Source organism: Necator americanus, chromosome IV (assembly GCF_031761385.1).
Source record: "Necator americanus strain Aroian chromosome IV, whole genome shotgun sequence".
Lineage (NCBI taxonomy): Eukaryota > Metazoa > Nematoda > Chromadorea > Rhabditida > Ancylostomatidae > Necator > Necator americanus.
Window position 1 is genome coordinate 25,992,316 of NC_087374.1, and position 13,092 is coordinate 26,005,407.

Consider the following 13,092-nt stretch of genomic DNA (forward strand, 5'->3'; position numbering starts at 1 on the left):
TCATTTCTTTGCAACATCATTCAAGTTAGTTGTGTTCTCCATTGGTCTTGGTCTGCCATCGGTAATCATACCTCCGAAAGGTTCTAATTTCTCGGCGTCTTCCAGCTGAATGAAGTTAGCGGATCCACGATCTCCAAATCGAATCGTTCGATTCTGAAAACTTCCAAAAATCTCGTCCTTTTTCTCCCCTGACTGTAAATGTTTTTTTTTATTTCAAAAATACAACATACTTTGGTATGCAACTGTTTTAGCGTTTAAAAGGACTCAATTCGTTAATTTCACAAACCGTTACATCAATTATGGCTTGATTCTTGCTGAGCACATCAACCCCAATGATTACATCAACATTGCACGCATCACCGGGAAGAACGTCGAACGCACACAGCAGAGTCATGCCCGCCACCAGAATGTCGCCTGAAATATACAGACCTTCCAACGTTTCGTTATGAGGGTAATAAGAACGATAAAAACGTAGATATGCTTTTTTTGTCCTTGTTAATAACTTGGTTTATTTTTCAAACTCTCTATTCTCTCTATTTCTTGACGTAGAAATTAGCAAACTACGACAGTTGACGACTTCAGTTTCCAAAGTGAAAAAACTGTCGCGTTTCTCAGGTCACAAACAGGCTATGCTCGTATTATTCCATAACGTCACTGTCGTGAAGCCATATAGATGCTTAAAACACATCCAAAGAGTTACTAATAGTGCTAATCGTAGCAGAGAGAGAAAGTAGCACATAGGTAAGGTGAATTCTGTACAACAACAGATCTACCGCGACCAAAGAAATGGAACGTCATCTCGAAATGACCGAAATGAAAGTGATTTGGCTGAAAATTGCTTCCTTCGTCACCATCGCAACGAAAATACCTCGTTCACGCTTATATGAAGCAGAGCATGCATTCTGAAAAACAAACACACGGTGAAATGTCATCGTCTAACCAGAAATGCTGGGCTCACTACTTAGCAGGACAAATGCTGACGAAGTAGAAGAAAATCTTTTTCGGAAGGTTACGTAGCTTTACATAAATTCTATTTCGATGTGTTGATGTCAGCCGCGAAGATATAGAAGCTAAACGCAGCATATCTTTAACAGAAAGATCACTCACATCTTCTAAAGCTAATTTTAGACGCAAGAATATCCCCAGGAAGCAGGATCAAACGGTTCTCAATTTTCTGGATTTTGTTGTCTAGTCGATTTTAGAGCAAAAAGTCTGGTCTTTTAAAGGCAGCATACCACGAATCTGAGCTGGTGCGGATATCCGGTGGAGTACCCGTATACAGGGTCGTAGATTACGGAGAAGGGGATTGTTTCGCTCATCTCTCCCTGTATCACTGCAAACAGCCACCTCCAGAATGCTGTTTTGTACGACGGCATCTATTGCAACGCTCAACCCCTTGCGCCGCCTCCCCCCTGCGATTCGTCGAAAATCATTTCAGACTGCCCCGATAGGCAGAAAGGGACGCTACGTGTGCAAGGGTGGCGCGCTGCAATAGAAGGCTTCGTACGAATCAGCATTCAGGGGCTGGCTGCTTGCAGTGATGCAGGGAGAGATGAGCGGAACCACCCCGGTCTTCATAATCTACGACCCCGAATACGGATACTCCACCTGAAATCCGTGCCAACCTAGATCGTGGCATGCTGGCTTTAAGGCGATGTGCAACGGTGTTTGTGTTCACGATATTTCTCAATCAGAAGCGTAACGTAACGTCGATGACACGGGTGGTGCTTTCATTTAGTAACAAAATCTCACTGATTGACATGACATGAACAGACTGTCACCAGAGAGCTCTGTCTCAGAGGCCTGCGTGTTTGGAAATCGTTCCCGTTGCGTCGTGGCGAGCAGTTAAAAATGTGGTAACCTCACTTTGAAACAAAGGGATGTAGAAAATTTGACCTCGCTTCCCTCCTCTCCCTCCCCCATGTGGCTAAAAGGTTCGGAAGTCTGAAACTCCGACTTCGACTTTGTTTTTTTTTCCATTTGAGTATGTTCACAGCATTGTCAAGCTGTTTAACAAGTAGATTCTTCATCTTATCTTATTATCATTATCTTCCTCTTCATAAGAAAAGGGCCAATTTAGGCTTCATGAATGTGCTCTAAAATAGAACACAGTCGCACAGTGAGACAATGAATTCCTTCTTGAGTGGGGCATCTATTGAAGAGAAATATTAGGTTGTTCGGATATAAACGAGACTTTCGAAACCTTACGAATTTCGAACAGCAATTTGGACAGTTTTGGTTCCATTTTATTCCTGGCGTTTTCCTGTATATTTTACTTTTTTGTTTATTTTTGATTTCTGTAATATTTTTTTACTTCATAGAAATTTTTTATTTCATAAAAATAAAAATTTATTTATTTGTTTGTTTACTTTTTGTTTATTTATTTTATTGAAGATGTGATTTCGCGAAGTCAATGCTACAAATGGTTTCAACGCTTTGAAAATGGAAATGAGAGCTTAGAAGAAGAAGAACACCGACGTCGTCCTCAAGTGGTAGACGACGAATTACTGAAGAAGGCGTTCGAGTATGATCCGACACAAACTACAAGAAAACTTGCCCTGGAGTTCGGATGTTCGAATTCGACAATTGACGAGCATTTACATACAATCGGGAAGACAAATCAGTGCGGCAAATGGTTCTTCAAAAGATGAGTGATGAAAATAAAGCTGTCCGTAAATCGAAAAAAAAATCGAAGAGTTGGGCTGGAAAGTTTTGCCGCATCCGCCGTATAGTCCGGACTTGGCTCCTTCGGACTACCATCTATTTCGATCGATGCATCACGGATTGTCGGAGAAAGAGTTCAACAATATCGATGAAGTCCGATCTTGGGTCGCATCATACTTCGACTCACAGCCAACCAAATTCTTTGAGGACGGCATCCACAACCTGCATGATCGATGGCGAAGCGTTGTTGATAGTTGTGGAGAATATTGTTTGGAATAAAGACTTGTTTTAAAAAATTTTGTGATGTTTGAAAGTTTGAGTCGAAAGTCTCGTTTATATCCGAACAACCTAATAATTTAGAAAAACAACTAACACTATAATACAAACTGGGGTTGTATGGCAGGAATTAAGAAAGTCGTTGGGAGATTGCAATCAGAAAAACAAGCTTGAAAACAATTAGATTTTACATAACGGTATTTTATCGACTGCTTCCTCCAGTTCCATTCTAAATATTCTGTAAACCTTTACGTAAAATTGATTAACTAACAAGCAAAAATTCGTCCTAATGTCGATCGCGTGCCTCCTACTCCATTTGCAAACACACAAAAGCGGTTATCGACAAATTCCAGCATGCTGCACTTTTTAACAGCTTCATCAGTGATGATAGAAGCTTGAGCACCTAAACTAAAATACATTCTCCTTCTGGAGCTAAAGTGCACTTCTTCACAAATATCAAAACTACCAGTATCCACCAACGCAATAACGTCAGTTTCGTTCAATTTCGCTTGCAGATACAACATAGGGGTTTTCGCAAAGCACTCCGGAAAAGAGACCGTTGCTTTTTCTAGACGCCTATGCACTGGTTTATTGCCTACAAAAAGATGGGCAAACTCTGTAGTCTTACTTGTCCAGTAGTCGTTCCCTCCACTTTTTCAGTGATCTCTGCTTTAGAGCATGCTCCCGAAACGCTGTTACAAATCCGCCTGGAAGTTAAATCAGAGAAACATGAACTGTGTTTTCTGAAAATGTATGTATGAACAATGCCATCGGGTATCACTGACCCAAGTCTTCAGGATTTCCGTCGTAAGTTTCTGCTAGTCTTGGAAAATGCACCATTACCTCGTCATGGAGATTCCTCTTCTTCATATTATTGTACAACTAGAAATTCGCGTCAATTTATAACTGCAAACTTCTGTGCATGGATTTTTCTACATTGCACACAATGATTGGGACGGTTGCAGAAAAAGTTTCCGCTGCGACTGTCTTCTCAAAATTGCCCTAAGCCAATAAAGTCTTTCATTCATCTGTGGTCAACCAATTATTTCCAGACTTTTCTAGGAGGAAAGGAACTCTATAGATCTGCTCGCCCTACAATTTGTTGTAAAAGCCGCACACTCGTCCAGAAACCTTTAGAGCAATTTTGAATCGAAGTCCAACTTATTTGAGCATACCAAACTCAGCACAAATCTTTCGTCCCCTGTCATTCCCCTAACTGTTGGAAGCAGCTAAACTGGTACTCCCTGCTCAAATTAAGATTGAATAGAATAGGTTTAATCGTTATCCTACATTCTATACCTATCTTATTGCCGCTCCAAGTGCAGTTTTGAAAAAGAATTTTCCCTGCACAATTGCCGCCGGGGTGGGGGATGTGGCGCAGTGGGTTAGAGGTCCGTTTAGCCACATGACGGAAGCCTGCTCTTTGCAAAGAAAAGGTGCACTGACTGCAGTGGAGCGAAAATATGAAAAAGTACAAACTCACTATTCTAAATAGTACAGGGAGAGTACAGCCACCACAAGCAATTTTTATTCGTTACGCGGATAATCAGGTGACACTATTTTAACCTTCAAAATGAAAGAAATCAGCCGTGCATGACAACTAACCGTGCTGGCACGTCGCGAAATTTCAGATTCGTATGGTGTGATCGTTTTATTTGCTGACACTCGTATGCTTTTGATGAGATTGTTAAGGCGCTGGTGTAAAAGTTACATTAATACGACACTTTCACTTATATTTTCCGGCTTAATATTGAACATATCTTCAACTGTCCTGAGTCCTCTGAATGAGAGGATAATGGCTCATTTACATATGTTATCTTTGACATTACGAGCGTGTCACCATCGCAGATATTGAGCTCCTGGAACGAGTAGTAGGCTATTGTTCGTATATGGAACGAGACAGAATGAAAACCCTCGTCCTCGTCAAGTAAGAAACCTTCAGTGTTTTCTCCCTGTTTAAATTCAAAACTCTGTCGCCTTTAAGAATATTGAATTCTTCTGGTGACTCAGAAATATTAAGCTTCAAAAAGGCGACCATAACTAAGCTGCTCAACCTTAGCTCCTCGTTGACCTAAAGAAACGGTCATAAGGAAGATGCTTCTTTCGAAGATTATCAGTTTCTCTTCAATAACATTCCCGTTATATCAAAGTGTATATGTATGTTATATCAAAAGTAAAAACTGGTGATCAAACTCACTTCAAGCTTTACGACAGTACTAGAAAATTCAACCGTCACCTGCATAATTCTTGAGAAAATGGTGAGGGATACCTGGTGAGGTATGTGTTACATACGCGTAAGCAAGGCGGACATTGTATAATGTTCAAGTTCACATCTAATCCTGGTGTACGTCAGATGTACCACGTTAATAAGCTCTCAGGATTTTGCCCGTGCGAAACTCGAAGTCGGAAAAGTAAGATTTTAGGCATGTATACGGTTGCGTTCTTCCGGCAATCGGTTTCGTGTGCAATAAAAACAGAATGAATTATATGTTTATTTAAACATCAAGCATAAACGAAAGCAGACGCTGTGGTCTACAAGGTCCGAAATGTGGGAGCGTGAGGGTTCGAGGATATGAGAAGCACGTACATCCTGATCGTTGCGTGTTCGTTCTTTGTTGCAAACGCGGTTCCATTTCTCGTCCGCCTGTAGTCAACTGCCTTCGTCTCCGATTCAAATGATCATGCTTTGAGCGCTAATAATCCTTCTTTAGCGACTTCGATATGAAACTCTTACATACTCTTAGAATAGAGTCGGTTTAAAATGAGCGTATGTCAGTGTACGAAAACGGTCCGGTCATAGACGGCCCTCACACGTCAATTGAACAATAATGTTTCTTCAGAGACCTACAGTTGATGGTAATTTGATCGCTACCGCAAGCGCATTGTATCAGCTTTGCGATTAACTCTGATCCCATTTTGAAGTTCGATTCGGATCTACAATGTCGCCGACAGCATTGCTGATCTGCACTGCTCCACTCACACGGCATGACGTTTTTTTTTTCGTCCGAACTACCAACTTAGCCCATCATTTTATCATTCTGATAAGTAGCTCAAGTCATGATATATTTCCCAAAGTTTTCACCTTCGCATTGGTCCTTTTTTTCCTAATTCGCGATCACCGTTGTTGCAGAATATAAGACGCCATTCTAATCACACTGCTTAGGTAGTTCTCTCTGGCTTTCCAAGACAATCGCTTCGCTCGTTCCAAGGCGGCTTTAGAAACAAAGCTTAAACATTCCTGAAAGTCCGAGTTTATTCAACTATGTGCCTGCAGAATTTCTGGAATTCGCGTGGCTACCACAAAATTCTAAACTTTACCAATACGAAAAATGAGAAATATAGGGACAGAATGCTCCAAACATTTCTTCAGAGGCATTCTCCACGGAATTCCCGAGCACACTACCTGGAATATCAGACTAACAAAATATGCAAAATCAGAATAAAAATTTTGACAACAGAATACAGAAGAAAGAGGACGTGAGAGAACCCCTCTAGCAGTAGAATTAATGTCAACGAAAGAACGCAGAAGGAATTAGAACAACAAAGTTTTCATAGTGCGCGAATATAATTGAAAAACACTCTCAAAATGAAATCTTTTTCAATATGTATCTCGAATCTATCGTGTACAAGAATAGCTTACAAGGGTGACTCAAATTCGGTTCAGTTTTTCCAAATTTGTAACATCTGAAGCTGTTCGCAGTTCTACTAAAAAAAGGAGGGAGATTCTCCTTTACTGTTGTGTCGAGATATCTCTCCAACTCGTGGAACATTCACAGCAATTTCTAGAAGTGCGAAGAACAGTGTTTAAACCTAAGCCTGCTTATCTTGTTCTTTTGCCTCACGCAGACAGTTTTATTTGGAGAGATAAGGAAAGGTACATTTTTCCAATTTTCACATTTTCTCCCATCTCAAAAAAAACTTACTTTAACTCACCTTGGAGCTAACATCACGAAACGGGTCCATCCATCCGGATTTCACAATGATGATATTGCTCTTTTTGCTCATTCTCACTCATTCTGTGAAAATGTGCTCCTCCTAGACCTTTGTCTAATAATTTTGTGTTTCACAAATACATAAATCTCAAGAAATCTAAGGATATGGACATGTGGCTTCTATACTTCTTGTCTTCGACTTCTGTGTACCAAAAATATGTGAATTTTCAGAAATCTGAAAACATTCCGCAATTCAGTAATGATTTGAAAGTTTTTGCATCATGCATCGTATTTTTGATGCAAAGAAAATATCAACGTGTTATCTGGCAGCGTGGTGTATGTATAGGTAGGTGCCCAGTTTTCAGAGTAAGCAAATAGTTACTAATAATTCACTCCCAGTATCCTTTTCTGCCGCAAAATACCTGACCCTTGGGAGCGCTAGTTTTTTCAGTAACTTTTTAATGAGTTTAAGTTGATAATGGCACTTACTACTATTAATTAATATGTACCCAATCAAATTTTTGGACTTGAGACATGATCAGATCCATGGTTTGTTAGGTCTTCATTTCAACCCGAGAGTAATTCAGTGGTTGAGTTCTGACAGAAAGGTTTTACTTTGAATAGTAGTTTCTCTCCACATTCGCGAACTGCTCACGTTAAATTCATTACTGGCAGGCTATTTGATCTTCGATAGAATGCGAGCATCTTTGAACGTACCGGTAACCTCAGGTGGAAGAGGACACGTCCACGCATGCACGCCAATAGGAATAAGCGACAGAGCAGTCATAACAAATTCGAAATAAATTATTTCAAGAGAGCACGCCTAAGTGCTACTGAGCGCAACTTCGAAGACAGAGTGAAGACATCGCTCAAAGTCTTCCTCGACAGCTCGAATACTCATGATATCATGAACTGCAATGCCGAAAATAGAACACTGAACAATGTTCAATAAGACCTACGACAACTCAAAACACATGGAACTAACCCTATTTCTACTAACAAACTGCGTTGGTGGACCAACATTGCGCTGAAAAAACTGGTGGTGAGAATGAAATGTGTTGCTGACGTCCTCGATTCAATGTTCAGAATGTTCATGTTCTCAGATCTTACAAGTATCAGGTATTTTTCGGCAGACAAGGATACCGGGAGTGAATCTTTAGTATCCATTTGCCTACTCTGAAAACTGGACACCTACCTATACAGAGGTCGACGACAAAAAGTATAGAAGCCACATCCGCCCTGCTAGAGCGCAGGGTCGGAACCACTTGAATCACAATGTGGAAGCTCATGAAAAGTGTGGCGTGGTGTTTGTTGCAGTGTTTCGAATTATGTGCTGAAAATAGAATATTCTCAGATTTCTTGGGATCTATGTACTTGTAAAAGACAAGAGTACTAGACAAAGGTCTAGAAGGGGCCCGCTCTCACTGTGAGAATGAGCAGAAAGAGCAACATCATCATTGTGAAAACTCCGGATGGATACTCCTTTGCTCCTCCATAAGAATATAATTTCCTTTTTTGGTAGGCGAATATTTTAAAGTTAATATGTAGTATGCATATTCCTCACTACCAGAATTCCGTTATATGTCTAAAATCAACCGTCAGCTCTGTTTTGTGTGCGAAAATGTTTCAAATTTCACATTAACTCTGCTCTCGTAACTTTCTTTTCTCGGGTGACCGCATTACATTCATTTTTTCGGGTTGGAACATGCTCTCTTCATACTACTCCAAACTTTCTGCGCATAGCGGCTGAATTAGCAAATATTTTCATTTGCAACTTTTTATCCACTAGTGGGTTGAAAACATGGGATTTATGAGTTTTATGGAAAAGTCAGCAATGTCGTATTTTTGTACAGTTCAGAGCAATGCTTCAGGTTGAGAAGGAAGTATGGAGACAGAGACATACAGGGAGAACACGGTATCTATCGAAACACGAATTTATTCGTTGAACCGATTCGAATAGTGATAAACTATGTCCGAACAAAGTCTGTGGATCAAGAATACACGAGAAAACAGTTTTGAGCAAAGTTTGAAAAGCTTTATAAGGAATGATTGGAGAGTAGGAAATGGTGAAGAGGATAATCAATCTATACAAAAGTGTAAAGAAGCCATGAATTTTCATCGTCGCCTAATCGCAAGTAATGTAAGACATCTCGGGCAGTAATGATGAGCGTCTTTGAAAGCAGGTGTGCACAAGAAGAATAACATTGGCCACAGGAAAGGTATGCATAAGGATAGGATCAGCACTGTGCAAGCACACGAACCTGAGACCCAGACTCGACGAGTGGTGGCGATCGTCTGCAATGACGAGTGAGGTTAAAAACGTTGCAATCAGGAAAGAAATATTGCATCAAAAACACGTACCTGACATTTTGGGCAGTACTCCGGGTACGGATGAAATGTGTAGGCATCTTTGATCACAATTACGTGTGGCGTGACTATTATTGGCTGTGGGTGCACGTTGTATGCGACTCCCGCTTGGGTGTACACGATCTGCGGCTGTGGTACCGGCTGAGCTGAATTGGAAGCGTCTTTGCGATGGAGAAGTTATACGGAGCACTCCCTTAGCAGAAGGAAGCAGGAGCAGAGCAAAGATAATGCGAGGGCGCTGGGTCGTCAAAGTGAAACTCATCGAGAAAATGATTACGAGGGTGAAAGTAAGGATGAAAATGCTCCCAGGATTCACACACAAAGGATTGCTGAACAGATAGTTGAAGATGTAGTTATATTATGTAATTAGAAATATATCATTGGTTAAAAAGATACCATGGTCAGAAATTTTTGAAGAAAAATCACTCAAGGAAGCTTCTTGAACATTTCTATGACTTTCTAGCTGTGCTTCTAACTACATATTCTGAGTAATCCGAATAGGTGACGATAATAAAATGCACATGTGTACATATAAAACGATAAAACAAAGGCAATCAATCCTCCCAATCATAAACTTTTGATGAGTCAATGGTTTACGCTCTTTGGCTTCCATGTACTTATACCTATAGTTGTAGAGAAAAATACACTAATTTATTGGATTTCGTGGAAATCCACTAAACTAATATCCACGACATTTTTTTTACTAAAAGTAAAGTAAGGAACAGTCTTTTAAAACAAATGACCAGCCATTTTTGCACACTTTTTTCTTCCTCATTCGTTGATTTGAGTTCAACGCATATTCTGCGCATGACCCTCGTATTTACCAGATAAATAGAAGTTTCCATCGTACAACCGTTCGAAGTCGTTGCAGCAATGGAGACGACGGACGATTATGCTGATTACAAGTATAAGAGTGGTCTTAGAAATTCATGACTTCTGTATTTCATCCTTGTTGTTACGGTACGCTACTGTAGTGAACACATGAGTTGGTACTACAAGGCTTACATGCCTATATTCGATGAAAATCCGCCCAAACAGGAGCATTGTTATCGAAAAAGTTTCAGTCAATTTCAGTCAGCTTGTAGAACAGTTGCATTCTCATGCTGTTCATAGTTCAAAATAATAACAGCACCGGTGCCGCGATATCAATTTGGTGTAAAACATCGTATTTGTAAGAACTTCCAGCATGTATATGCTAATGTATACATTTCCATTATGATTTCGGATATGCAGGTCACGAATAGCTATTACTCCTCCCAAGATGTTTATTTCATCGATCTATTGAAATGCAAGCAGTTGATTTTGTAATCCATTGCCGACTGCGTTTTTGACGTACCCTAGGACCGTATCAGATATAATTCACCCAGAAGGGTGCTCTCTAGTGAATAAATAGCGGTTGGTTTGATACATTTTTGTACAGTATAGATTTGTGAACGGATAATAACATCCCATACATCTGCAGCAACGACTGATCTAGATATTTAAAGGCATCACCCCACGAATCTGAGGTGGTGCAGATTTCAGGTGGTGTATTCGTATACAGGAAGGGAAACTACGGAGAGGGAGGTGATTCCGTCCATTTCTTCCTAATTGCCGCAAAAAACGGCCCGGAAGATACGGCTTCATTCGTTTTGGCGCACCATTTTGTACAAGAGGTTCGATTGGAGGGCGCCAGTCTTGTGCGGCGCCGCATCTTCCAGGCCGTTTTTTATGGCAATTAACAAGAAATTGACGGAATCACCTCCCTCGCTATAGTCTCCCATCCTGTATACGAATACTCCACCTGAAATCTGCACCACCTCAGATTCGTGGGGTGATGCCTTTAACTATTTACATATAGGTGAATTTATTTTCAGTTTGGTTTATTTTATTTTTTAAAGAGATATTTTTGGTGATTTGTTAAAGAACGACTATGTGTACTGTGCATATCGCAACGAATGAACACTGCACAAAGTCTGAGTCTTGTAAACCCTTGCTGAATGGGTTTTTGAAGTAGCCTACGACCGATCAGAATTGTATCGGATATAATTCATCCTGATGGATACGTTCTGGTGAATAAATGGCGATTGGATGGATGTATTTTTATCCAGTATAAATATGCAGGAATCATTGACTTTACATTCGATGGCACGGTTGAAAAAATAAGCTGGCGATGGTTTCATTGTCATCGTAATTGTCTCCCTTATCCTACTTATTCTACCTATTTATTTTTCTTTTAAAGCAAATGTATGGATGTAAACTTTGATGACGAATGTGACAGTTACTTTGAGTCGAAGTATTATTTTCATAAATTTGTGGTTTTTCTTTCGCAAGTTTCTAGACTTAATCTGCACTTATAAGGTTTTCACGTACACTGGAGTTATAAACGCGACGATCCTTATTTAGGAGAAATCATTACGGACACAGTACTTAATCTGGAGAGTACATAAAGCTGGTGATCTGTAATTAGGAAACAGCTCAGGAAGCTATGTCAACTATTTCCCAAAAGTCGCTATGTAAAAATTGAGGAAATTTCTACTTTGGAGGGACTATGGCCGGGCAGAAACAGTTCGTAAAAGACGAAATCGAATCCGGTGCAGAAAAACGTGGTTTCGGGGGAAAATGATCGTTTCTAGCATGAGGATATGCTGTTTATCTTTCACTTCAAGGAGATTAAAGAGGATCGGGAGGTTTCAATAAACACATTCTATCAAGACCCATCCAAGATTCTATCAAGGAGCAGCTACCCTACCGTTTTTGTTCTTAAAAATTATTGCCTTTCTTGAGCACCAGTTCTCTTAGCAACACTAATCTATAAAAGCTAAAATAATAAAAATGTCAACAAATAAATTAGCAATAGCTAGTATTAGTGTTAAATAATACTGAATATGTAATATTATATAACATTGAGTAAATAATAAATAGTGTTGATATAAACGGTAGGTTTCAAAACGACCTTTTGTATTCCTATTTTAGTTGTAGTTTACGACATGAGTATGTGATGTTCTGGGTTGCTAGCCAAATTTTTGAACAGAAATAATGAGTGGAAAAGAAACCAACAAAAATTATTGGAGTCTCATGAACAGCCAAGTGTCGAGTAGAGGGATTTTCAATATCGCATGGACAGAATAAAATGTTCGTTAAAAAGAAAAAGAGAGAAAAAAAATTAGCAGAAAAATTACAGATATGGACAGGTGATGGCAGTTAGTGGAGATAACGAGAACGTCTCATAATTCCTGCAAAAAAATTGAATAATATCTTCACGCTATCAATGAATGGCAGCGCACTTCAACGATTTTGCAATTATATCGAGAACGAAATGTGAACATAGTGAAATGTATATAAGCGAATGCAAACACTGACGCACAGATAAAATGAATTGGAACTAGAAAAGATAATCCTGGCTGAATTCAGAAGAGATTCCGGAAGAACGAATATGGTAAAAAAAGCGGAATCTGATAGTTAGACCTCCAATAATCACTCTGCGTCGCGTCTAAGAAAAGCACGCAAAGAAGGCATTGCAGTTGTAAATTGTGAAAAATTATAAAATTATAAAATAAAAGGTGTAGAAGTGGGAGCAGTTAACTCTCCACACTTTTCGACCCACCTGCTTGTGTTGGTGGAGGTGCTGAAGGAGCAGATAGTGCCTCCTAAATACGTTCAGCAATGTACTTTCAGAATCCTAGAAGTACAGAAATCCTAATAAAAACCCACGTTATAAGACGGAGGTGCTGGTGCAGGTTGTGGAGTGGTCATTCTTTTTCTTATCTGACCTACGACAATGCGCTCCTCAAGAAAAATAGTCAGAATAAGTCCAAAGGCCAATTTCTTCTGTTTGTTCACACATTTCGAAACGCTGCACCTTAGTTGACTC

At 39.8% G+C, this 13,092-nt stretch overlaps 2 protein-coding genes across 4 annotated transcripts; both read right to left on the minus strand.

Moving 5' to 3' along the window:
- RB195_002717 (uncharacterized protein) lies at positions 1-5,182 on the minus strand (the record flags this gene model as incomplete). Of its 3 annotated transcripts, none has more annotated exons than XM_064200100.1 (10): positions 1-153; positions 287-414; positions 3,212-3,343; positions 3,407-3,516; positions 3,569-3,647; positions 3,726-3,822; positions 4,546-4,635; positions 4,749-4,799; positions 4,877-5,011; positions 5,138-5,182. In XM_064200100.1, the coding sequence occupies 10 exons, from the start codon at positions 5,180-5,182 to the stop codon at positions 1-3; spliced, it is 1,020 nt and encodes a 339-aa protein (XP_064055981.1). The 3 variants fall into 3 exon arrangements, with proteins under 3 accessions (XP_064055981.1, XP_064055982.1, XP_064055983.1); XM_064200101.1 differs by having other exon boundaries at positions 3,212-3,348; positions 3,421-3,516; positions 4,546-4,638; positions 4,701-4,799; XM_064200102.1 differs by having other exon boundaries at positions 4,546-4,638; positions 4,701-4,799.
- A 3,805-nt stretch (positions 5,183-8,987) lies between these two features.
- Positions 8,988-12,974, minus strand: RB195_002718 (uncharacterized protein; the record flags this gene model as incomplete). Its single annotated transcript, XM_013451595.2, has 4 exons — positions 8,988-9,167; positions 9,234-9,385; positions 12,826-12,868; positions 12,933-12,974. The coding sequence occupies 4 exons, from the start codon at positions 12,972-12,974 to the stop codon at positions 8,988-8,990; spliced, it is 417 nt and encodes a 138-aa protein (XP_013307049.2).
- Between the last annotated feature and the right edge of the window lie 118 nt (positions 12,975-13,092).